The sequence below is a fragment of the Pinus tabuliformis genome, chromosome 7 (assembly GCF_031772625.1).
Source record: "Pinus tabuliformis cultivar Carrire ecotype Pingquan chromosome 7, CPIR1, whole genome shotgun sequence".
NCBI classification, from domain to species: domain Eukaryota; kingdom Viridiplantae; phylum Streptophyta; class Pinopsida; order Pinales; family Pinaceae; genus Pinus; species Pinus tabuliformis.
In genome coordinates, this window is record NC_142293.1 from 153,140,801 (window position 1) to 153,166,621 (window position 25,821).

Here is a 25,821-nt window from a genome sequence, read left to right on the forward strand (position 1 = left end):
TGAAAGAAGATAGAGACATTATTGCAGCAGGTGGTTTTTCTCCCGCATTGGGTTTCCACCTTACATCTTGTGTTCTTTGGTGTGACTGTCTATTTTCTTTATTCATGCTCATTGTTTTATGGTACTGATATGCAAGAATATTTCAAAAGATCAAATAAGGAAGATTTGGTAAATTGCTAGATAATACTGATTCCCCCCCCCTCAGTATTATTTCCAACAATTGGTATCAGAGCAGGTCCTTCAGAACAGCTTGATCGCTTGAAGGTAGATCGTTCATCATGAGCAACTACGAGAGAGAAGCATCAATCAGGCCACCCGTCTTCGATGGAACAAACTTCAATTATTGGAAGGTAAGAGTTACTGCATATCTTCAATCTCTTGGTACAGAAGTTTGGAACATTGTAGAATCAGGCTATGCCTTTCCTTCAGTTACTCCTACAGATCCAGCTGAGAAAAAGCAGTATGAAACAAATGCAAAAGCAGTCAGTACTCTATTAGGAAGTATATCTCAAACAGAGTTCATGAAGGTCATGCACTTCAAATCAGCAAAAGAGATATGGGACAAAATGATCACTAGCTATGAAGGAGATGAACAGGTAAAAGAAGCTAAACTTCAAACTCTCAGGATTCAATATGAGACTCTCAAGATGTATAATGATGAAAGTGTGGCTAATTATTTTCTTCGAGTAGATGAGATTGTTAATTGTATGAAAAATTTGGGTGAAGAAATAAAAGAGACTATAGTAGTTCAAAAGATTCTAAGATCTTTATCTCCCAAGTTTGAATCTAAAGTATCTGCAGTAGAAGAAAAGGAAAATCTCCGTGTTCTCACTATGTCTCAGCTGCATGGAATTCTAACTGCTTATGAAATGAGAAAGGGAGGTCCATCAGACAGAAGGGAAGCTGCTTTTAAAGCATCAGGCAAAGAAGATCACTATGAAGCATGTCATGTTCCAGAAGAAGAGGAAGAAGAATCAAACTTTGTCAGAAATCTTCAAAGGGGTTCTGGAAGGTTCAGAGGTAAGCTACCTTTCAAATGTTTTGCTTGTGGAAGAGTAGGTCATTATGCTGCAAAATGCTCTTATAAGGATAAAGGAAAGGAACCAGTTAGATGGAACAAGAAACAGGGTACAAATAAGAAAAGCTACTACACCCATGAAGATAGCGATGGCTTATCAAACAGTGATGAAGATGAACAAGGTAACAAATATAGATTGTTAATGGCATTTGAAGATGATAATTATGAGGATGCTATAGATGTGGATAACCTTTATGATGAAATTACTAGACTCAAGAGATGTATAGAAGAAAAGAACATGATTATTGATACTCTACAATTTCAGATTGATGAAAAGGAAAAACATCTTGAAAAATTAGAAGGTGAAATTGTTGGTCTTAGAAAAGAAATTGAGAAAACAAAAACTATTAATCTCAAGTTTGTCAAAGGATCTGAAACGTTGAATGAGATTATCAGTGTGCAGCGATCTCCTCTAAATAAGACAGGTCTGGGCTACAATGGAGAAACTTCTCAAGCTTCCACTTCAAAAAGTTATCTTGATGCAGCAAGAAGAAATGAGCAAGAACACAAGGAAGATCATCAGGTAAAGCAGGGACAAACTTCAAACTATCAGGGGCAATCCAGCTTAAGGGTGAACAAAAGCCACAACCAGCCACAGGTAAAACCTTCTCAATTTGGTTCAAGAATAGATGAAAATAGAAATTACAATCAGTCGGCTGGTAGATTCAATAATCGCAGAAACTTTTTCAATGGACAATGCTTTTCTTGCCATAACTTTGGTCACAAAGCAGCCCAATGTGTTGCGTATAAAACAATCATGACTAGGGAAGCTCAAAAACAAAGAAGCATGACAGGGAATACAAAAAGGACCTATAACAATTTTTCAGCTCTTGAAAATGAAGTTGAATGCTCTATTTGCAATAATTTTGGACATGAAGATGTTGAATGTAGAAGCAGGTTTCCGGAAAGAAAGGTACAAGAACAAAAAAGGGAACAAACCTCAGGCACCAAAACATGGAAAATAAAGGAACCTCAAACAGAAAGATGTGGGATAGCATTCTATGCAGAAGGACAAGAAAATCTATGGTACATTGACAGTGGATGTTCAAAGCACATGACAGGTGATAAAGAAAAACTTGAATCTTATTCTAATTTAGAAAAGGGAAAGAAAGTCTCTTTTGGAAATGATACTCCTGCAACTATAAAAGGAAAAGGTATTGCTCCTTTAAAAGAAGATGTTAAGGCTGGAAATGTTTTGTTTGTTGATGGACTAAAGCATAATCTTCTAAGTGTAAGCCAGATGTGTGATCAAAGAACCGAGGTTATATTCAGATCAAATGGATGTCTTGTTCGTGATCTTGATACAGGTAAAACAGTTCTCAAAGGAAAAAGAACTTCAAATAATCTATACATTTTTGATGAAGAACAACAACAATGCTATTTAAGCAAGGATGAAGAGCACTGGTTATGGCATCGAAGATTGGGACATCTAAGCTTCTCACAAATAAGGAAAGCTTGCAAATATCAGGCAGTTCGCGATCTTCCAGATATCAAAATTCCTGACAACACCATGTGCAGATCATGTCAGTTTGGAAAACAGACTAGAACTAACTTTCCAGAGAAAGAAGGATCAGCCAGTATGCCTCTTGAGCTAGTACATACAGATGTATGTGGACCATTCAGAAAAAGAACACCTAGAGGAGAGGAATACTTGATATTATTTATTGACGATTTCTCCAGGTTTGTTTGGTTAGGACTTATGAAGCACAAAGATGAAGCTTTCGAAAAATTCAAATCCTTCAAAGCCTTGGCTGAAAATGAATCAGGTCACAAGATTAAGTGCCTCAGATCCGACAGAGGTGGAGAATTTACTTCAAATGAATTTTTCGATTTCTGTGATGAACATGGAATAAGGAGAGAATTTTCTACAGCTAGAACTCCTCAGCAAAATGGAGTAGTGGAAAGAATGAACAGAACAGTCCAGCAAATGGCTCGTGCTATGCTTGATGAATCAGGAACTCCTGCAACCTTCTGGGGTGAAGCTGCACATGCGGCAGTTATTATTCTCAACAAGACAAATGTCCGAGTGAACAGCACTCAAACTCCTCATGAGCTCTGGAGTGGTAAAACTCCTTCAGTAAAGCACTTCAAAATCTTTGGGAGCAAATGCTATATCAAAAATACTGAGGAGCAGCTTGGCAAACTTGATCCTAGAGCAGATGAAGGAATTCTTCTTGGCTACTCTCCACATAGCAAAGCATACAAATGCTACAATAAAAGACTTGGCAGAATTGTTGAAAGCATTGATGTAGTGGTTGATGAGAAAGGATACATTCCTAGGCAAATACATCGTGAAGACATTGAAGAAGATGAAAGCTACCCTCAAAGACAGAATGATGAAGAAGAAGAACCGCAAGAACAATTTCAAGACGGACCTCACGAAGAAGCAGAAGAAAGAACAAGAATAGAAGAAAAGACTCCATCCAGATATGTTCAAAAGAACCATCCAGAATCTCAGATCATGGGACAAAAGGAAGCAGGTATACAAACTAGAAGAACAGTTGCAGAAGCTTCAAGTTATTTGGCATTACTCTCCTCTACTGAACCACAAAATGTGAAAGAAGCATGCAAAGATGAATGTTGGGTGAAAGCAATGGATGAAGAACTTGAGCAAATCGAAAAGAACAATACTTGGGAGCTGGTTCCTAGACCAAAGGATAAGAATGTTATCGGAACAAAATGGGTTTTCAAAAATAAATTGAATGAAAATGGAGAAGTAATTAGAAACAAAGCCAGACTTGTTTGTAAAGGGTATGCACAGCAAGAAGGAATAGACTTTGAAGAAACTTTTGCTCCTGTTGCAAGACTTGAGGCCATCCGAATGTTTCTTGCTCTCTCAAGTTGTCAGAACTTCAAAGTATTTCAAATGGATGTGAAATCAGCTTTTCTGAATGGAGACTTGGATGAAGAAGTGTACATTGAACAGCCAGATGGTTTCATTCTTGGAAACGATCCAAATCTTGTATGCCGATTAAAAAAGGCTCTCTATGGTCTCAAACAAGCTCCAAGGGCTTGGTACTACCGGTTGGACAAATATCTTCATCAACAAGGTTTTTCAAAAGGTTCAGCAGATAGCAATCTTTATATAAAAGTTGAAAATGACAAATTACTAATACTTGTTGTGTATGTAGATGACATTATTTTTGGCAGTAATGAAGAAGCTATGAGTCAAAGCTTTGCCTCAGTCATGCAGAAAGAATTTGAGATGTCCTTGCTAGGAGAACTGACATACTTTCTTGGTTTGCAAATCCAACAAAAGAAAGGAGGAATCCTTTTATCTCAAACCAAGTATCTCAAGCAGATTTTGAAGAAATATGGCATGGAAGATGCAAAACCAGTATGTACACCGATGGTTACAGGATGTAGTCTCAGTGCAAATGACGAATCTGCAGCAGTTCATCAACCAACCTACAGATCTATGATTGGAAGTCTACTATATTTGACAGGTACCCGACCAGACATCATGCATGCAGTTGGAATAGTTGGAAGGTTTCAGGCAAATCCAAAGGAGACTCATCTTCAAGCAGTAAAGAGAATCTTCAAATATCTTCAAGGGACTCAAAATTATGGCCTATGGTATCCTAGAGATACAGATCTCACTCTTCATGCTTATACAGATGCAGATTGGGCCGGAAGCGTGGATGACAGGAAAAGCACAAGTGGTGGTGCATTCTTTATGGGTTCTAGACTGGTATCTTGGTTCAGCAAGAAACAGAGTTCAATTGCCTTGTCTACAGCTGAAGCGGAATATGTTGCGGCTGCATCTTGTTGCACCCAACTTCTTTGGATGATGCAGACTTTGCAGGATTATCAAATCACTTGTACACCTCCTATTCCTATCTTATGTGACAACACAAGTGCAATCAGCATCTCAAAGAATCCGGTTATGCATTCAAAAACCAAGCACATACCAATCAAGTACCATTTTCTCCGGGAACAAGTACTTGAACAGAAGGTCAAGTTGGAGTATGTTCCTTCTAAGGAACAAGTTGCTGATATTTTCACCAAACCGTTGCCCAGGGACACTTTTGAATACCTCAGGCAAAAGCTGGGGGTTGTTGATGCATCATCTCACTGTTGACCATCTTCCTATTGATGGTATAGGCTCAGGGGGAGCACATAATGCATTGTTGGCATTATGGAGAAGGAGATCTTGGAAATAGCTGCAATATGTCTCTGTCTCCTTCATGATGGATTTCTGGTTACAAATCTGGAGAAGCATGAGCATAGGGGGAGCATACCCTTTGCTCTTGATGTCAAAGGGGGAGAATGATGAAGCTGAAGATTATGTGGTTGCCATCAAGTCCAAAGGGGGAGTTTGTTGGCATTATGATTCAGGTGTTGTACTTGATGGCAAACTCTTTCAGATGGTAAATCAAGAAGGACGCAGGAAATTTTGTTCAGCAAGTGCGTCCCCGCAGGTATTCCATACAGAACCCGCGTCCAGGGACGCTGGCCAGCCGTTCAGAAGGTGCGTCCGCCCAGTGCACACATTTCAAGGTAGAGAAAAGCTCGTGGGGGCTTCTTGTGTGGTATCTAGCCGACGGTTGCGTGTTTCTATGGTGTCGGCTCGTGGTATTGTTCCACGCTTTGGGGAGAAGCTTGCCTATATAAAGCAAAGGAGTTCATTTGGTTTATGCATCATCTTGGTTGATCATCTCTTGGTGTGATCTAGTCCATATCTTTAAGGGTAAATCTTCTAATGGACTACGATCTATATGGCGCATGATCAGATCTGTGGATCTGAGTGTTTGGGTTGGTTCTGAAGTCCTCTTATCTTCTATATCTAAAAGGACGCAGATTCAGTGAAGGGAAAGTGCGCCGGGACGCAGTACAGTAAAGGATCAGGTGCGTCTCTGAAGCGAAGGACGCGGCGCGACTGTGGTATTGGGTGCGTCTCTGAAGCAAAAGACGCGGCACGATAGTGTTGATGTGTGCGTCGGTCGCAGACAAGCAAAAGTAACAGTGCGTCTGCACGCAGAACAGCATAAGGTATACTGCGTCCAGTCGCAGGCCACAGAAAGAAAATATGCGTCCCTGTCTCAAGATGATCTGTTAACTGTATATTTCTGTTCATAAGGTGTTCTGGGTTGTTTCTGTAATTACTGATCTGATATCTGTAGTAGACTGTATCTGTTGTATACTTGTTGATCATTTTGAAAAAGAAGTAGGGGGTTGTAGCTCCCTTCCAGGAGAAGTCTGGAAAACAAGAAAGAGTTGTAGCTCTTTGCAGGTTGCAGCCTGCGTGCTGGTAAAGGACTGCACCAGTACAAAATCATTGTAAAAAGAATTTCTTGAAAGAAGATAGAGACATTATTGCAGCAGGTGGTTTTTCTCCCGCATTGGGTTTCCACCTTACATCTTGTGTTCTTTGGTGTGACTGTCTATTTTCTTTATTCATGCTCATTGTTTTATGGTACTGATATGCAAGAATATTTCAAAAGATCAAATAAGGAAGATTTGGTAAATTGCTAGATAATACTGATTCCCCCCCCCTCAGTATTATTTCCAACAGTTTTGTTCTTCCTTTCAGCAATTCCATTTTGTTCAAGATAGTAGGGAACTATTAGCTCCCTCTTAATTCTAGCATCCTTGCAGAAGGCAATGAGCTCCTTAGATATGTATTCTCCTCCATTGCCAAATCTTAATGCCTTGATTCTTCTTCCTATAGCATTTTCAACCTGTGCCTTGAATTCCCGGAATTTTTCAAACACTTCATCCTTGGATTCCAAGAAATAAATCCATGTTTTACGAGAGGAATCATCAATGAAAGTGACATAGTACAAATGACCACCCAAGCATTTGTCAGACATAGGTCCACAAACATCATAATGTACAAGATCCAAGGTTCCTCTGGATCTACTATCAATTCTAGTAAATGTTCCTTTCACATGTTTTTGAAGAGCACATCTTTTGCAAATTCCATCATGCTCAATCGTGATTTCAAGTACACCTTTGACAAAATCCTTCATTCTAGTCAAAGCTTTATAATGAACATGAGCGTACCTTCAATGCCATAGTTCACAAATATCAAAGGTGTTTTGTATCAAGGCTTGGATTGAGCATCCAAAGAGATGATATAGGCCTCCTATTCAAACACCAATGACTTTGGCGAATTCAAACAACGAGTCTTTCTTCCATACTAGAACTTGACCATTAACAAAGGCAATTCTATATCCTTTATCTTCAAGAAATGAAATGGATAGAAAAAATCTTCTTCAAACTAGGAATATATAAAATATTGTTAATAGAGACATTACCTCCCGATTCCAATTGGAAGGATTATGAACCAATGTGTTTGACTTCATACTTGCCATTGTCTCCAAGCTCCACCCTTTGAGATATCTTCTTCTCAACCAATTCAGAGAGATTATCACGACTTCTAGTCATGTGCCTAGAGGCACCACTGTCCACCAACCAAATTTCATCATGACTTGCAATAGAACCTGTGAAAGCAAAATAAAAGGAATATTCATCATTATCAGAATCTTTCTTCCTAGGCCTCCTCTTGAATGAAGGTTCATTAAGATCAGCTACAGAAGCATGTTGCTTCCCTTTCCTTTTTCGATCATCATTCCTTTGAGGACACCTATTTTGATAGTGACCATATGCTTGGCAACGAAAACATTGAACAGTGGACTTGTCCATTGTTTCTTGAGAGGAAGGAGAAGGTCTTCTTTGTGGAGTAGGTCCCGGAGTAGGTCTTGAAGTAGGTCTTCTACCTGTACTTGTTTGAAATCTTCCAAAAAAAATCTTCCCTTGCTATTGTTTGAGTGGGTTGTAAAAGCTTAAGAATCTTCACCTCGATTTGGAATCTTGCCTTTAAACATGAGCCTATACTCTTCTTGAGTGCAAGCATCATGTTACCGCTCAAACTAGCAGGGGACCTAAGGGGAGTCCCTAAAGGGCAAATGCTAAGACAAGGGCAACAAATGGAGACTTAGCCCACTGTCACCTCAACTAAGGCTCCCTTCTATTTACGGACTTTCACCGATGGGAGGAGACCCAGTATGTATGGAGTCACCAATGAAGGATAAGTCAATGGATACGAGTGAACCAAATAAACCCTTTCCCATAAGAATTTGAAGGATGGAACTTGCTTTCTTTCTAAGCAAGGTATTATGTATTCTAGGGAAAGGAAAAGAGGATTTGAGGGTTAGGTTTATGGGATAAGACTTGTGAAGGAGTTCCCCAGTCCCTAAAATTCTTAAAGAATGGTCTTTCAGAGGAGCAGGACCATATGGGGCCAAGTGGACCTAGTCTAGGGTATGAGGAAAGAATGTAGCAACCAATGATATTCTTACCCTAGACAAGGTAGGGAAAAGATCAAAAAAAGTATTTTCACTTGAAGATGTTGTTTGACCCTATGAGGTACTAGCCTTAGGGATGGCAGGGCAAGTTTTGATATCGGATCTAGGGCTTGGCTTTTCTCCCAACTCCATTGTCAGAATGACTTCAAAATTGGAGGAGAGCTAGAGGAAAGGCCAGCGCAGGAGATCGAATTTTTTGGATGGCTAGCTTGTCCGGAAATTGATGCCCTAGATACCCCAACTTGGCTAGACCTAGAAAGAGGTGAAAAAATATGATTTTTAGTGACCACCCTAGGTAGATCAGTGCCTTAATCTTTGGGAGAATGGAGTCTATGATGAATATGAGTAGGATTTTTTGGTTCCCAGTCAAGGAGGCCTCAAGATCACTTCACTAGCCTAATAGGTCAAGAAGAAGCAACCTTGCAGCTTTTATACTTCAATGTGCAAAAGGAATGGCTTATCAAGGTCAAATTCTTTGATAGAACTACCCCTAAGAGATTTCACTCATATTACATGGCCCATACATTCAAAGATGCAATAATAGAGACAAATTCCACAATTTTAAGTAGTAAATGCATGCAACAATTAGCCCTAGAACAGCGAAAATCCCAGTCCAACGTACATGACAAAAGTAAACAAGTATAACATTAAAAAGCATATACTTAAATGTAACAGAGTATATCCAACCATTCACAATTGACAAGAGAGAAGCTCCAAGAGAAAATAAACCAATATCCACACATCAAAACTCATCCATAGGGCTCCAATTCATCCTCTAGAAAAAGTGCGAAAATCTCAAGAAAGATAAGAGATCCAAACCAAAGTGATGATGAGCAAATGAGCTCATCTCACTTGTATTTATACACAACTTAGAAGTTTGAATTAACCTCCTTGGCCTACATAAGCCCCAAAAATAAAATAATGTTCTAATAATTCAACTTTTGGTGACAAGCCCACCAAACTAGCTCATAAATGAAAAAGTAAGCCTCTCAAGAGATCAAATAATAATCTATGCATGTTGTAGGGCCCTCTAATAGGCCTAATGAGGTCCATGGGTGTCATAATGAAGAATAGGACCCCCAAAAACAATGCACAAGGGATTGGCCCCTTGTAATAAACTGTGGTGCTCCAAATGACATGCGAGGGCACACAAGTGTCCTCATGGCTCTCCAAACAAATCGAAGATGCTTGTAGGTCACCTGCAAGGGCTAGGATGATGGTGTAGGTGATGCCACATCATCGTGCAAGTCCTGGATCATCTGCCAAGTGTATGGTGTAGATCTGGGGCCAGCTAGGCATGATGGATAAGGTGCATCCTCCTCGTCCAATAATTGAACCACGAGCAGTCTCTAAATAGTTGTGGGGATCCATGGAATCCAATCTGCTGCTGTGGAGGCCCATGGCTCTCAACACTCACCCTACATGTGCCAATGTAGAGCCCTCTGGAGGATTAGGGACCCGTATAAAGAGACCAAACCCAAGATGGAAACCATCTGCAATCTTACATAAGATCCAAAGTGTCCCCTAGCCTTCCAATACAATAAGTCATTAGAGAAAACGAGTAAATGAGCTTACCTAATCATGTACCACAGGTAGGGACTTCATAATGGCCTTCCCTTCCATAATGGGCTTCAGGATGTGCCATTGTCTCCTAAACTCCAAATGGAGTTAACCAATAATCCTATTAGGTGGTTTCTACTTCTAAAAGGGATAATATAGTCAAGGTACATCCTTCAAGAGGTGGTGGCATATGACAGATAGGTGAATGAAGTAGGGAATGAGAAGGGGCAGCCCTGGATCATATGCTAGGGTACAAGGGTAGCTAATAAGAGGGAAACCCACACTTGGGTTTATAATATGTAAGAGGGAGCAATCGTGGTACATGAGGTGCCTCGGCCTTGATTTTTCCACCCTTCTTTATATGCCCTTTGCCTTTTTATGAGTTTTTTTGATTAACTACTCGGAGCTCAAGTGGGAAGAGCATGATGTATAAGATATAGCAGTGAATATCGCCTTTTAAGGTGGGGCAGTTCGTTTCCCACCAGGGGTTGGGACAATCATGGTTACCTATATGATGAAGGAGGTTCACAGAACCTGTAGGAACCAGGGTGATGGCTATGATGATGGGGTAGAGCTCATGTATTGGCTTTTGCCCACTTGCTAAATGTATTTGTCCCGACCATCTTTTGCATTTTGTGGTACATTTTCTAGTTGAATGTGGCCATATATGCTTTTATCTTTCTTTTCAGTTGCATCAACCTCTGGGCTTCATTCCAGGTCCTGACCCAAGGTGTGGGCAAGGGGAAGGGGCAAGCTAACCCTGTGTGGACCCAATGGAGGAATGTGGACCTAGACGAGAAAAATGATGAATGGGGTAATAATGGATGGAAAGAGGGTAATATAAGCGGATAAGGGAGCAGGGACCACGCAACCAAAATCGGGGTTTCCCGTGAAATACCATCCTTGGAACCAAATGGTCTATAAAAGAGATTCTGTGGGACTAGAATCCAAGGTTAATTTCTAAAAGGGGGCTAGGGGACAAAAACACAAACCTAGCCCATTCTTTCTATCGAATCCCCCCATTAATCCATGCCCATAAGTGTCCATGATAAGCAAACTAGAATACTCAATTTCCAAATGACAAGGCATACCTTTAGATTCGGAAGGCCCACCTTCAAACATACGATGAAGGCAGATGGGCAAGGGACCACATGGATGGCTCACGTGGCGAAGAAATTGGCACAATGAGCTAGTTAGTGGCTGCAAGGGGTCGCTGGCTGCAAGGGGTTGCTGGTTGAGTGTTATAGCTACAAGTTCCTTATCAAGTACACTTTCATCAATACCCTTGAGTTGATCTCTTAATTGAGAGATCCTTATGAAGTACAATGCCACTGTATCATTCTTTGTCATCTTTGTATCACGAAGTTGATTCCTTAGACTTATAGATTAACTAATGTTGTTGATGGTGTATAATCCAGTGAGAGCATCATACATTTCCTGAGAAGGTTTAAGATCAACAATATAGGGAATGAGATGATCTCTAACAGACTCCACAATGATGCCCATGTAAATGATACTCATGGCAATGATTTCATCTTCTTGGAACTTGTCTTTTCTTGCTTGATCAATTGGTTCAGTAATTTTTCCCTTCACAATACCCAAGACCTTATGCCTAACAAGAACAAGGTCAATTCTAGTCTTCCATGCTCTGAAGTTTGTAGCTCCCTCAGCTTGTTTTCTGCCTTCACGAAAGAATTCATGATGAATATGATCAAACAAGACAAAAGATGTAGGATCTCAATGCTCTTTAAGGTGCTCTCAATGATCTTCAAGGTGATCTCAATGCTCTTTTCCTTCACCAAAGCTCTAATACAATGTTGATTTTATAGTTGCAAACAAAACTAGAACAATTTTCAAACTGATAACTACTTCCAATGATACAATTTGACTTCTTTAGGGCATTCCAATCATTAAGCATTTATACATGAAAATTTCAACCATTAAATTCAATAGAGGAGTAAAGATCACAATAACAATGAAACAAGAAGACACCAAAATTTTGTGGGACAAAACCCCACAAGGGGGGAAACCTAATAATCTTTCCTTATGAGATAAAGTTCAATTCATCAATTGTACATCAGAAAATTCCAGTCAAAATGCCAATCTTTGACTTCAATAATTGTCAATTTAAAACTAATCAAAAGAGAGAAAAATTAAATGAACTGCTCACAGTCAAAGTTTGAACAAAAGGGCCGAATTTTGGCCTGAGGCTATTGGTCAAAGGGCCAAAATTTGGTCAAACCTCAGAGTTTGACTTGTGATCAAACTTCAGTCAACAACCCAAAACAAATATTTTGGTCAACAAACCACAGAAGATTTGGCCTCCAATCCTTGGTCAACAACATGGTCAAACAACAAAGAAACGAATCAAGTCAACGTGGTCAACATAAGTCAAATAAGTTGGTCAATGCAAAGATAAATCTTCCTCTTCTTCTTCGCACGAGTGAACGAATCTTCTTTTGATTGGTCGAATGAGTGAGTTGTGATATGATGCCAAATGAGGTCAACGAATGCCAATATATGTGTGTGTCAAGAGGTCAGTTTCGACCTTGGGGTCAAACCCCTTCAAGTGGTGGGGCCAACTTGTCCAATTGAGGCCGACTTGGACAGCTGGAAGATAAATGATTTCTCCTTTAATTTTGACCATGAAAATACTTACCACAACTACCATTTTTCAACATCTTGCCCATTGTAGCGAAAAAGACTAATTCACTCTCCTTTTAAATAGAAGAGATTCCTTGTGCAGTCACAAAAAATTAGAAGTGTGTTTGCAAATCCTAAATAATTATTTATCAGAATTCTCATAGTTGGCCTTCAAAACACCCATAAGAGACTAATGCAAAGATCTAGCATGCCTTGTAAGATGAACTTCCAAACGAATAAAGCCTTATAGAGTTTAACCTATTTGACCTGAAGAAGCACAATATATTTGCATTACCAAACAAGTTAATGTATCTTTCAACCCAAGATGTGAGCCAAGCAAAGATGAACAATCTTTTTATTGCTACATAACCATGAATTATAGGTAGAAATGTAAATAGTAACTGTTGTCGCACAGAATGTCTACGCACCGCAACAACGGCTTAAATCGAGCGTTGTCACCCTGATCCCCAATCTCTCCGTTTAAGTTGTCTCCCTACAGCAGGCTAAGGAGGGTAGACCCTACGAAAATGGAATGAAGGAGAACTAGTTGGAAACCAGCCAATTCGAGAGATACAGTGAAGCAGCCAAGTACTTGATTTAGATTTAGCAAGATTTATAGGATTTGATTAGATTTTAAGAAATTGATGCCAGTGCCTTATGGAGTCAACTATCTTGCTAGGAAATTTACGACCAAGTAATTGATTTGCAACTGCTGCTTAGATGAATAACTATCTTATCTGAAGTGCAGATCCTAAAGCTAATATGAAATGCAATAATCTTGGTTAATTTTAGTTAAATGACTATCTAAGTTTTAACCCTTCGATCCTTTCTATATTGAGCCTGATTTCGTAGTAATTGGCAGAAAGAAGATAAGGTGAAGCACACTAAGGTGTGATTAACGATACCTCTCCTGAAAATATAACATACCCAGTGCCTCCGGCGATGCAGAGAGTTGTGGCTCTGATGACTGCAAGGTCACTGTTTTAAGTACTATTAAAAGCAGGCTTCTCAAGCAAAGATGGATGAATACGTATCTCTCTATCAACCAAGCTTATGCTTGGAAGTAAATTTTAGTTATGCTAAACTAACTTAATATGCAAATGCACGAGATGATTAGAAAATGAAATGAAGTTAGATTCAAGAATGAAAAGTGTTTATGCTACGATGATTCAGAGTTATATATCAAAGCCCTTAATTGTCAAAATGAATGTTCACTTCACTAGACAAAGATTGAAAGATAAACTTCTTAGCAATATCATAATTAAACCACAAGCTTACTTCAAATCTTCTAGATTCTTTCAAATGCAATTATAGCTCAAAGAGAACAAAAGTGTCTTCACAAATTAATATCAGATGCTCAAAAAATACTCAGTTTATGAAACAAAAGATATGCATTTTATCACAATTCCATGACAGAGTACTTAATTTTCAGAAATTAGTTTTTAGGACAGCAGTAAGAAAAACTTTATGACAACAGCAATATGACAATGAAAACAGTAAGCTATCAATGATATCTTTATGCCAAAAATTTACCGAAATTTTTCCAAACTTGCCCACATGAATTATCAAAAAATTTCAGCTTGTTATGATGTGATTTCCAGAATTATATCAGATCTGATATACTTATTACAGCCAGCAATTAAAACATGAAATAAGCCTAATGATGAATGCCCAACTCAAGAAATTAATTCCTTAATGTATTAGACAACTTAGGAATTGATTTTAGGCTAACCCACATGAAATTTTGCCACTGTTATATTTCAGACTTCAAAAACAGAATTATTCAGAGATAACAGTCACCCAAAATGTAGATCTAGGCCAAATTTTTGATACACATCAAACATAAATGACTTATTAATGTATTTAGCAATTTTTTTAGTTAATTTCAAACCACTTAGATGTGTTTTTCACCACTATTAGGAAAATATATGACTGATTTAGCAAACAATGAGGAAAAAGATGGTTTAGAGATCAAACCCTTAGGCCCTAGGCCTTGAAGATCACTTGCCCAAGTTGCCAAAAAAAATTCAATACCTGAAACACAATTTTTTACCAAATTTTCTGCAAAACCCACCAATGATTAGCTTCAGAAAATTAAATATTCAAATCAGAAACGAAGCAAGGGGAATCTAGGACAAATGAAAGCTAAAACAGAGCCAATAGAACTAGCGTTGGGCTAGGAGAAGGCAGATCTGGGCTTAGGAGCCCCAAAACTTGAAACCCTTGTTCTGAAAAAAATTATTTTGCTTCAGATCTTCAGATTTATTGCAAAATCTTTAATGGTTGGCCTTGCAAAAATATTTGGGACAAGATATTGCCCTCCAGGGCCTAGATCTGTCTCAAAACCCCCAGATCTGCTTGAAAAAATCTCAGATCTGAAGATTTACTTGGCTGATTTCTCAGATCTATTCCTGCAAACAATCTTTGAGCCCAGATCTTGCCCTCCAGGGTCTAGATCTAGCTCAAATCTAAAGATTTTCTTGGTTGATTTATCAGATCTATTCCTGCACAGAATCTTTGAGCCCAAATCTTGCCCTCCAGGGTCTAAATCTAGCTTAGATCTATAAAAAAATTTAGTTGATTTCTCAGATCTATTCCTGCACAAGTGAAAAGAGAAAAACCAAATACCCAATATGTACAAAAATAGAGAAAATCCCTAAAACCCAAGTGTTAAAATTCAAAATTATGTTACAAAATTTCAGATCTACAAAAGTAAATAACAGATCTATACAAATAATTTACAGATCTATCAGATCTGAGGAGTATGAATCCAACTCCGCTCTTAGATCTGATAATCTAAGGCTCTTAATAGCCAAATCTATCAAAATTTCCATAAAATATTTAAAAGATTTTGAAATTTTAGAGAGGTACTAGCCCAAAAACACCCTGTAGAAAAAACATTACTGATATATAAATCCTGAGGCTTATATGAAGTAGGTTCTTCAAAAAATATGTGTTGAGAGTTGGCTGGTCTAACCGAAGACTATCCCCAAACGCTCAATGAGAACCTGAGAGATCTTCTACAAACACTAGATCAACCATCAAATCAAGTAGAGAAATAGAACAACAATAAAATTCTGAAGAAATAGAGATACCTGCTAGTTCAATCAAAATTAAAAATGTTACCCTAGATCCAACAAACTGAATAAGATACCTGTATTCAAATTATTCTATGAGAGCTATTGATTGATAGTTTTCACATAATATTAACCAAAAATTAAAACAATGTTACCATAAATTCATGAAGAGGAACACTATAGCACGTTGAAACCCCAAATACTTTTGCATTAATTCAAAAAAGTATACAAGAGAGCTTGAGAGCTTAGTACACGATCCAGAGATTGGATGGATCAATTGACAAATGACCTCCTATTTAAAGATAAATCTTCCAACGGCTAGTTCGAGTGATCCTTGTCAAAGCAATCTCGACAGTTGATGAGGTTTAAAATTTCTTTTAATCTCATCCATCGAAATTTTAAATTCTTAATGAAATTCGAATTTTTCAATGAAATGTATTTTAATTAACTCAAAAATAAAAATTTTGAGTTAATTTCCTGAAAATTTTGACTTTGACCTAAACCCGAGGGACCAAAGGCTTAAACGAAGAGATTGGGGATCAGGGTGACAGTGTCCGATCTGAGCTGTTGTCGCAGTGCCTAGACATTTTGTGTGACAACAGTAACGTCAAAAGAAATTGCATATGCTTATGTTCCATTACATGATTGCAATTGATTTAGTATATTTAGATCTCTATAGACAAGTATACATAATCAACTAAATTTCCAATGGAAGAATTACATGCACATTTATATTGACATCAAAGATATTCATGAGGAATCAGACCTCAGTGAATCAAAAATATCCGCAACTTTATTTGATTCTTCCAAATCCATCACACTATGTTATTTGTGTCTACGTTTCGAGCTAGCAAGTGTGGCTCATCTTTAGGACAATGATGATGAGAAATCTGTTCAAGTCTAGCAGGATAAAAAGGGGAGGGATACAAAGCAAGAAATACAAAAAAGGTCAAAAAAGGGATAAAAATGAACGAATGTTAAGTCAAATAAACATTAAAAATAATTAACAAAAAACCTCAAAGCAAAGAAAATACATAACCTAAAAATACTATGTTGCACGAGTGCCTAGAATGGGGGAACGTTGGGAACTTGGGTACGGGTGTCTAGAACGGCTAGAAGTTTCCCAAAAATTTATAGGGAACCGCTGATCAGGAGCAGCAATATTATATAATAAAAAGTATAGAAATAATTTTTATTTTTTTTAATTATATAATTTAAAATTCTTATATTTTTTAAACTTTTAAATTAATTTTTAATATAATAATATTAAAGATACTAATAATATTCATTCAATAATCAAAATTAGTTTAGAACAACATTTGAGATTCAACAAAACATGTTTTATAATACCTTTAATTAATGATATTCAATGCCAAATTGAAGACTATATACCTACATTGCCAAGGACAATAATGCTTTGCGAGAGAAGACATTAACTTTTTGGATTTTCCATTCTAGGAACCAAAATATTGTCTTGCTATGGGTCAATCACCGGCATAATTCAATACGAGTGTCCCACCTTGAAAAGGGATTCCATTTAAATTAAAATAACACTATTTTAAGATTGGAAAAATACAAAGTTACAAACCAACTACCATGTCTACTGCTAAAACATACAAACCCAACTACCATTTGTATTCATTTTTTATATTACTAGAGGATTTGGACAATTCTCCCTTTTAAAATAAATTCTCTTCCTTTTCCCGTCATAATGAGTGACTTGTTTGTTAGAAAATCATAAAGGCAAAAGATTTTCTTATGTTGATAATTACTTGTGATATTCATGTAGTCTTATAAACTTTCTTTATGTTCTTATTTTATCTTCTGTTCATCAAGCAAATATCAAATCAAAATATGAAGATCAATGACACCAGATGTAGGCACTCAATCAGGGCTAAAACCCCTCTATAGGGGAAACCCAACCAATTTTTTCCACTAGTAAATCAAATTGAGATAGACCTAGACAAAGACCTCCTCCAATCACCAAGTCAGCCTTTCCTTCCAATAGATGATCCCTACCAAAGTCTCCAAGTGTCAACATCACAGATGCAGCTTCAATCCATAATTTTGGCCCCTGGCTATAGATTTTTGGACCTGTAGAAGATTCAAAAATTTCGGCCCCAGCTACAGTCCAGTAACTTTGAACATGTGAGAGATAGATGTCCAGAAATTCGGTTTTTGTCTTCCCCGGCTTCTTTCTTCCTTCTCCTCAACTTCACTCTTCTTTTTTGCCTCTTTCTCTTTTAGATCGAACTTGTTGAGTGTGTGCTACAAATGAGTCGAGCTGCCTCTATATATACTCTTTTTGTTTGGTTGAATAGCCCTAATCCAAGCCGACTTCATGAGGACAGGGTCGAATTGGTGTGGAGGTGACAAATGACTCTTTTGACTCAAAAATAATTCTTTTTACATGATACAAAAGCCTAAGAAGGGTCTAATAAAAATGACAATGACTCTATTGACTCATGACAAAACCTAGAAGCCTTCAATGGAGGCTTTGACCTAAAAATCATTGACCCAAGCATGAAACCCGTGCTTTAATAAGTCAATTTCTTTTACAATAAAATTTATTTTTCTTTCTTTTGGCAAATACATTACATTATGACTGAAATACAATTATGAAGACCGACACTAGTTACATTTTTTCAACATTTTTGCCTATAAGTAGAGAAGTTTTGAACGAACTCAAATCAAAATTCCAAGAACAACATGTCTGAAATACAAAAACCTACCCTCCCAAAAGCCTCCATTCTAAAAACTTTAAAACTTTTCCTGCAAATAAAAAATCAGTCTACTCACCTCCATCAGTTGTTCTCTGTCTTTTTGAAATAATTGTCACTCTAAAACCAAGAGATGTCGTCAACCAACTACTACTATAGATCCATTTTACGGGGAATGTACCACTACGTCAATGAATAGAGCAGTGGTTGGTATTTTCTGTTTGTTGACAAAATTGTGAGAGTTCGAATGTGCATGCATTTACGACAAACTGAACGTTTGAAGGAAACACGAATATGAGTGTGAACGCTGCCAAAAATTGGAATATGAGTGTGAATGCTGCCAAAAATCAGAATCGGGAGAAAAATAAACGTCCCCTAGGATTTTAGATCAGACATGATAGTGAGTCCCGGCCTTTACCTAAACAACTTTTGCTTCGTCTGGCGAGTTGCAGACCAAGACCAAACTTGGGAACTAATTACCTTCATCGAAAATACAAACGTTCGACTTTCTTGGACATCTATTCTGATAAATGTTATGGGAAAATCTATTCTGATAAATGTTATGGGAAAATCTATTCTGATAAATGTCAGTGGTCCAGCAGATTGCGCCCAATTCCTGTTAGTGTTATGAGGATGTTAAAAACTACTTTATCTAATTTTACACGAGGGAATGTGTGGTCATTCCCAAAGCAAGAAACGTTGAAAACACCGCTCCCACGCTCCCCAATCAGAGTCTTCGATGTGCCAGAAACATCCCCTCACTTCCATTGTCGTTTCGCAGGAAAACGGAACATTTCGCTCCCATTCCAAAGCTCCTGAGAATGCAAGAACCACTGGAACAGGTTTCCTACATGTCGGGAGCAGTCCATGTGTAACTAAGTAAAAATATATATAATAACAGTTAATAGAAAATTTATATATATATAACTTTTCTATTAACTGTTATATATATTCTAAAGTATTAAATTAATAAGACTATTAAGAATCAAATCAAAGCTATTCACATCACAGAAGCCTTAACTCAGAAATATCCGCAACTTGTCACACATCAAGAGAGCTCAAATTACTAGTTGTACTTAATATATTTGATAGACGATCTTAGAATGATTTTCCCTTCATCTTTTACTCCTAAAGCAAAAGAACCTTGACTCCAACAAAACCTGGAAAGTAAGCCTCTTACACGGAAGTATGTATGTAGTGCAGTATTAAATGTAAATGCCTTCTTGTCAGTATTTTTGATGACCAGCTCAGTTGAAAGACTTTCAGTATCCAGTATGACCTGCAAATCATTTGTATTTGAAAATTGAGTCAGTTGTCTAAAGTACAGAGTTAAAAACTAAAAAATATTCCAAAATCAAGCAGCAGCAACATTCTTTAAATCAAAGAATGATGGCTGGAAAATGACTAACTACACTCTAAATCTTGCTCCAAATATAATCTTTGCCAAAATTTCACCATTTACTTTTCTGAAAGGGAACTTTAGTAAAATACAACAGTTTCCAAAACAAGCTAGTAGCTTACCTTATATGTGGCCAAGAAACTGAAGTCCCACATGGAATGAGTATAAGAATTGTCTTTCAACTCCAAAGTTACACTTGGTTTGCCATCTAAATTTCCTGATGAGGCAACTGACCATGTCATGTTCCGTGCAAAGCCATGCTGCAGAAAAATGTTCAATTAATGCCCCATAAAGTACCTAGAAATCCTTGCAAGTAGGATCCAACAATAAGATGTAAATCTGCATACAGATTAAGCACATCTAAAGTAATGTAATCTCATAAAACTTAGAGGCCATTTAAGCAAACCAGATCAAACATATTCAGAATCTCTTTGATCACTAAGAAATTTGAATGATCCCTATGACTATAGAAAAGTAAGACTCAAAAATAGGCATTCAAACTCAAAGAGAGAAAACCAGGTCCACACCAGAATCAATATCTTGACAAGGAGAAGGGAAGAATATATTCCTTGGACCTATCATGATTCAGGAGATAATCATACATGCATTGTATTCAAAAAGGAGTATCAGAAGAACAAGAAAGGGCTCCATATAAACTTGCAAAAGGTACAAAATAGCTACCAAAAGGAGGTATCAAAATGCAGATTCAACTGTTATTAGATAAAGATGAATTAAACTACCTCCTGCTAACATGTATACTCGTTTAGAAGGGAATTGCACCTGTCAGAAACTGAATCTAACAAACCAATCCATCTGTCTTCACATCCCTGACCTAAGATAGCCCAACCTTAAGTGTTGTTGAAGACTCTCAGAGAGAACTTGAAAATTCAAAGCTGGAAAAGGTACTTTGGCCGGTTGGTCAATGTGATAGCTATAGGTCAATATAATCAATACTTTGCTACCCCATCATATGAGCGTTTTCTAGCCACTAAACCAGAAGCATGCCATGAGATGTCAAAAAAAATGCATCAGATATTGTTGGATGATGTTGCAATCACATTATGACCATATTTACCTGTTGGATGATGTTCCAGCTACATTATGACCATATTTACTTTTCAGCAAACATTGGCTCTCATCTGGCAGGCGAGTCAATGGTTAGACAAAAGGATGGTGACATAAATTGTGCTCCATCAACCTTGTTGGATGCAGTTCACTTCCAGTGACTATTTTGAAGATTTCATCGTGTGGACTGCAGATTACTTGTTTGTCCAAAGTTTGACTTTTTTTGTATTTTGAACAAGAATGTAAAATGACCATTATGGGAGCATGTTAGAGATAACAGCCATATTTATAACTTAGATATACAAGGACATAGATGTATAATAAAGCCTAACTCATAATGTCAAGTAATAATGAGGCATTTAATTGATTAATGTAATGGTTAATATTATTTTTACTAAACCTAGCTCCTGGCAATTTATTACCTAGTAAATCACTTGCTATAAATTTATTAACTGCAGATTTATTGAATAAAAGCACTGGTGGAATTTTAACAGGTAAATAAAAGATAAACATCAGAAGCAAAAATAATCCAATCTCAAACACATGCACACAAATTAATTCAGCCCTTCAAATCTGCTGTTTCATTAATAAATTATTTTCAGCATACAAGGGTTTTCCCAACTGGGAAAATAAATGCCCACCAAGGAAAATTACAATCAGCAAAACCAGGAATTTTTCAGCAGATCAAACCCTCAAAACCCATCATTCAATCTTGCTGGCTGCTGGATCCTTCTCCCTTGCTGCCCCTTGTTCTCTTCCTCCGTAGTCTGCACACTTGGAATAATGTCCTCCACCCAATCAATGAGATTTTCACTATCTCCCTGCATCTTGTACTCACTAGATGTGTCTTTTCCCTTAGCCTAGCCTTCCTTTTATAAGTTTGATTTATTGACCGAATCCACAACCCTAATCTCCAAAGTGATTGATGGTTGAGATTAGATCTCAACTTCACTTGAGATCAATGGTTGAGATTCATCTAATTTGCTAATGCAAATAACCTTTGCATCTAATTAGAATAACTCACTTGTTCTTATCAAAGAAAATTACTTTAATGATTCATTTAATAAAAGCAATTTGTAAAGGTTAAAGGACCTTTGGACGACTTCCACACAACACTTAGCTCTGTGCGGAAGTACTTGTCCGATGCTACTACCATCAACAGTTAATAGTTAGGTGTTTTCGAGTTATATAACCTACTTCTCTTCTACCATGTAATGAGCCATGGTATCATCTAACATATGAATTCACTCTTTCTTAGTATTATCTGTATTCCAATCAACACGTGTCTGTAAAAGCAAAACAATGGTCTAGTGATTAGCAATTCTATTTTAAACTATAGTTCACTTTGATTAGTGATTCATCATCAATGACTTGCTTGCGTTTATTAATGAGTTGAGCGCTTTAAATAGAGAGAGCATTCTCTCCTAGTGTGCCTCACTCATGCAAGGTTTGTTTTATCCAAAGAGAAAAAGTCAGCTCCACTCCCATTCACTTGACCCATGTCAGCGTTCAATGGCAATTTCTCATGTGGGTTAGCCTTCTTAGAATAGTTATTTCATTTGTTAAGGGTGACTTTTTGAATCTTCTTTTATTGGTTGCCTCCCTCCCACCATTTGTTGCTTAAGATGACCACAAGGTAAATTTGAGTGCAAGTTGACTTGAGAGAAATCAAGCAAGCGGAGAGCGCCTACCTTCCTATTGCGTATTTCTCTTGTATTGTATCAATGTAATCACTTCTTCATGGTTAATGAGAATTTGTGTGAGTGCTGCTACAGTTTTTCATCTTGCTGGTTTTGATTTTCAGCAAGAGTATTTGTCAGAAATACCACCCATTACTTGGCAGATTGAACCCAATTTCACATATGTTTTATCTCTACTCCTGATACACTTCTAAAATATTCATTTTTCAAAGGAAAATTTAGAGCGGTGTTCCATAAAAATTTAGTTTTCAAGTTCTAGGTTAAATCATTGAGATCAGATTTGCATATCATGAATTGAAATTTCCAACATGGTACTAGAGTTGTGATCCAAGGGACTATAGGAATGACAAATTCCAACATGTTAGGTCTCAACGAACTTGACCAATTAGAGAAGGCCTCTAATTTCACCCCTTGATAGCATAGGTTGCAAATGCTCATCAAAGAGCTTAATCTATAAAGCATAGTCAAAGGTACCCAACATACTCCTACGATCCTCAACAGTTAGCTCAATATGAGAAGGAGGTTGTAAAGCCCTGAAATTTTTAACAAGATATAACTATTCCAAATATAAGAATATAACAATTTGTTGTTGAGTACCTACCTGATGTTAAGCACCTACCTGGCTGAAAATGCTTCTGATTTGCTCCAGTTCCCGCTCCCATTACCAAAAGACCAAAAACCTCCCAGCCAAGCTAGGTACAGTCTTAGCACCCAGCCCCAAAATACTTCAAATTCGAAGTATTTTGGCCCCCGTGCCCAAAAGTGTTAAGAACAACTGCTCAAGATCCATTATTCTTTGTGTCTTCCTCTTGTTAGTTCCTCCTCTGCCTCCCTCTGTGTCAAAGAATGCCCCCCCCCCCCCCCCCCCCCCCCATCGTTTCTACAATACCCTTCCTCCTTTTATGCCCTCAAAGACTCCTCCAATGCTTCCTCTTTCTTTATTGTTTTAATTTTGATAAGTTCACATGTTGTAGAGGCGGTCACCACCTTCTCCCCTTCCCACTTTGCTAACCATGCACTCTTATTTATACAATATCTCCTTTATCAAAATGTTATGTTTCACTTTTGTTTAAATCGAATTATTTTCATAGTATTATGGTTTTATATATTCTTCTCTTTATTATATTCACTATTTAATATATATATATATATATATACATACTTTCCTTTGACTTTATAGCATATGTTGTTTCTTTTCATAGTATTATGGTTTTATATATTCTTCTCTTTATTATATTCACTATTTAATATATATATATACTTTCCTTTGATTTTATAGAATATGTTGTTTCTTTTGTAGAATAATATGTATATCATAACTCTTTTGTACATAATACTTTTGGGTATAGTTCCTTTGTATGTAGTAGGGTACATACTTCCTTTGTTGTGAGTTCACTATACTGCATTTATCTTTAATTTTATATAGTAGAATTATATATATGTATTATAGTGGTGGTATGTATATCATATACCCTACTATATTCTTGTAAGTTGGGTATTCATTTCAATAGTTAATTCGTTACCTAAATACGGACGTTTTTTCAATATTAACTAATATATACTAGTGCAGTGCAGGCGATGCATGCATATGTAGCTATCATATGCATGTCTCGTGTGCATGCTAATATCTCTATGTCCCCATTAATTTAAGATGGGTCCTTACATACACCCCTCCTTTAGAAAACTTTGTCCCGAAGTTAGGGTATATAAAGTATTAATAATTATTTAGCGATAAGTATAATCATGTAAGGATTATGTTCCATAATTGGATTTTCGTTTAATGTGGGTACACTTTAAAATTTATATTTTGAAAACTTATAGTTTTTTTTTTTTTTTTTTACAACTTTAATATCCATGCTTTGTCCCAGCCCGGTGCCCAAGCTATTCTAAAATCATCCTATCCTTCCTAATCTCTTCCGCTCCCATCCTATCCTTCCTCTATCGGAGTATGTCATGGCTTCAACGATACTGATCTGTGTCGACTACATCGACTTGATTTCTTAGTAGGCATCCAGCAGTCATCATCACACATTTAGGGGAGCGTGGCTCGCACAGTCCTTGTTAGGCTCCTATACTACTAGTGTAACCCATTATTGTTATTAGTACAACCCCCTTATTATATTGTTGTGCCCATGTAGTCCCCATATTGTTACTATTGTGCCCCATAGAAGCCCACTATTGTTATTATTGTGCCCTTACATTATTATTATTATTTCGGCTTTGATTATATTATGACCCCTTAGGCTCCTATATATAGAAAGGAGGTCTTGTCATTTGTATCATCCAAGAATTGTTCATTTGTGTAATGTAAAGGAGGTTGCCCCCTCGAAGAGGCTGATTTCTAAGGTGTTCATCTATCTTTTCTATCTTTTTGTGAGCTGGTTTCATAACATTTGGTATCAGAGCTTTAGATTCTAGGGTTTCGCTGCTCCAAACAGGTCATCGTTCCATTTTCGCTATAACTTGGTTTCTGCAACGTTTCAGAAGCGAAAAAAAACCCATTTGAGACGAAATCGTGCTAAACCTTAGGTCCGAATTTCAGAGCTTGTCTCGCTATATTTTCAGAGATATGATCTGAGGAAGTTAGGGTTTTCGCAAGCTCCAGAATTTCAACTAAAACAGGTCATCGTGGGATTTTCGCTATAACTCTTTCGCTACAAAGTTTCGGAAGCTAAAACAAAAACCCATTTGAGAAGAAATCGTTCTGAACCTCGACTATGAATTTCAGATCCTGTCTCGCTACAGTTTCAAAGATATAGTTTGAGGAGGTTAGGGTTTTCACCCCCCAAATTACATTCCAAACAGGTCACCTTGGGAAAATCGTCATAACTGTCTCTCTAAGCATCAGATTGAAATTTCGTAAGAAGTTACAAAAAGAGGACAGACTGTATTTGCTTTTGTATATTTGTCAGATCTAAAGGTCAAAACAGTGACACGTGGCACTTCATACAAGTTCGCTCTTTTGAAAAGGTATATAATCAGGTCATCTTGGGAGATTGTGGATGATGATTTCTTGGATAATCCAATTTTGATCAAACTGGCGGCATTGGAAAGAGGGCACAGAGGGCTACTTCAGGTCGCAATTTCAGAACTGGAAGAGCCGAAATTACATATCTATAGTCGTTCCAATATTGAGCTCCTAAAATCAAGAAAAAGCGATATGAGGAAATTTGATGGCAAGGATCTGGTAATGAGAACACCTTAGAAATCAGATTTCTAAGGTAATAAGAATCCTCCTAAACATGAATTTAATCAAGGGCTTAAAGGAG

The 25,821-nt window shown here is 37.3% G+C and overlaps 1 protein-coding gene across 1 annotated transcript in view; it reads right to left on the reverse strand.

Moving 5' to 3' along the window:
* Positions 1-25,821, reverse strand: part of LOC149246319 (Galactose mutarotase-like superfamily protein) — a 172,329-nt gene that overhangs the window by 25,399 nt on the left and 121,109 nt on the right. The window contains exons 5-6 of the mRNA XM_089457871.1: positions 19,910-20,047; positions 19,569-19,667 (exon numbers count right to left, since the gene is read on the reverse strand). Coding sequence (XP_089313997.1) covers positions 19,569-19,667; positions 19,910-20,047 — 237 coding nt within the window. The remainder of the gene's footprint in view (positions 1-19,568; positions 19,668-19,909; positions 20,048-25,821) is intronic.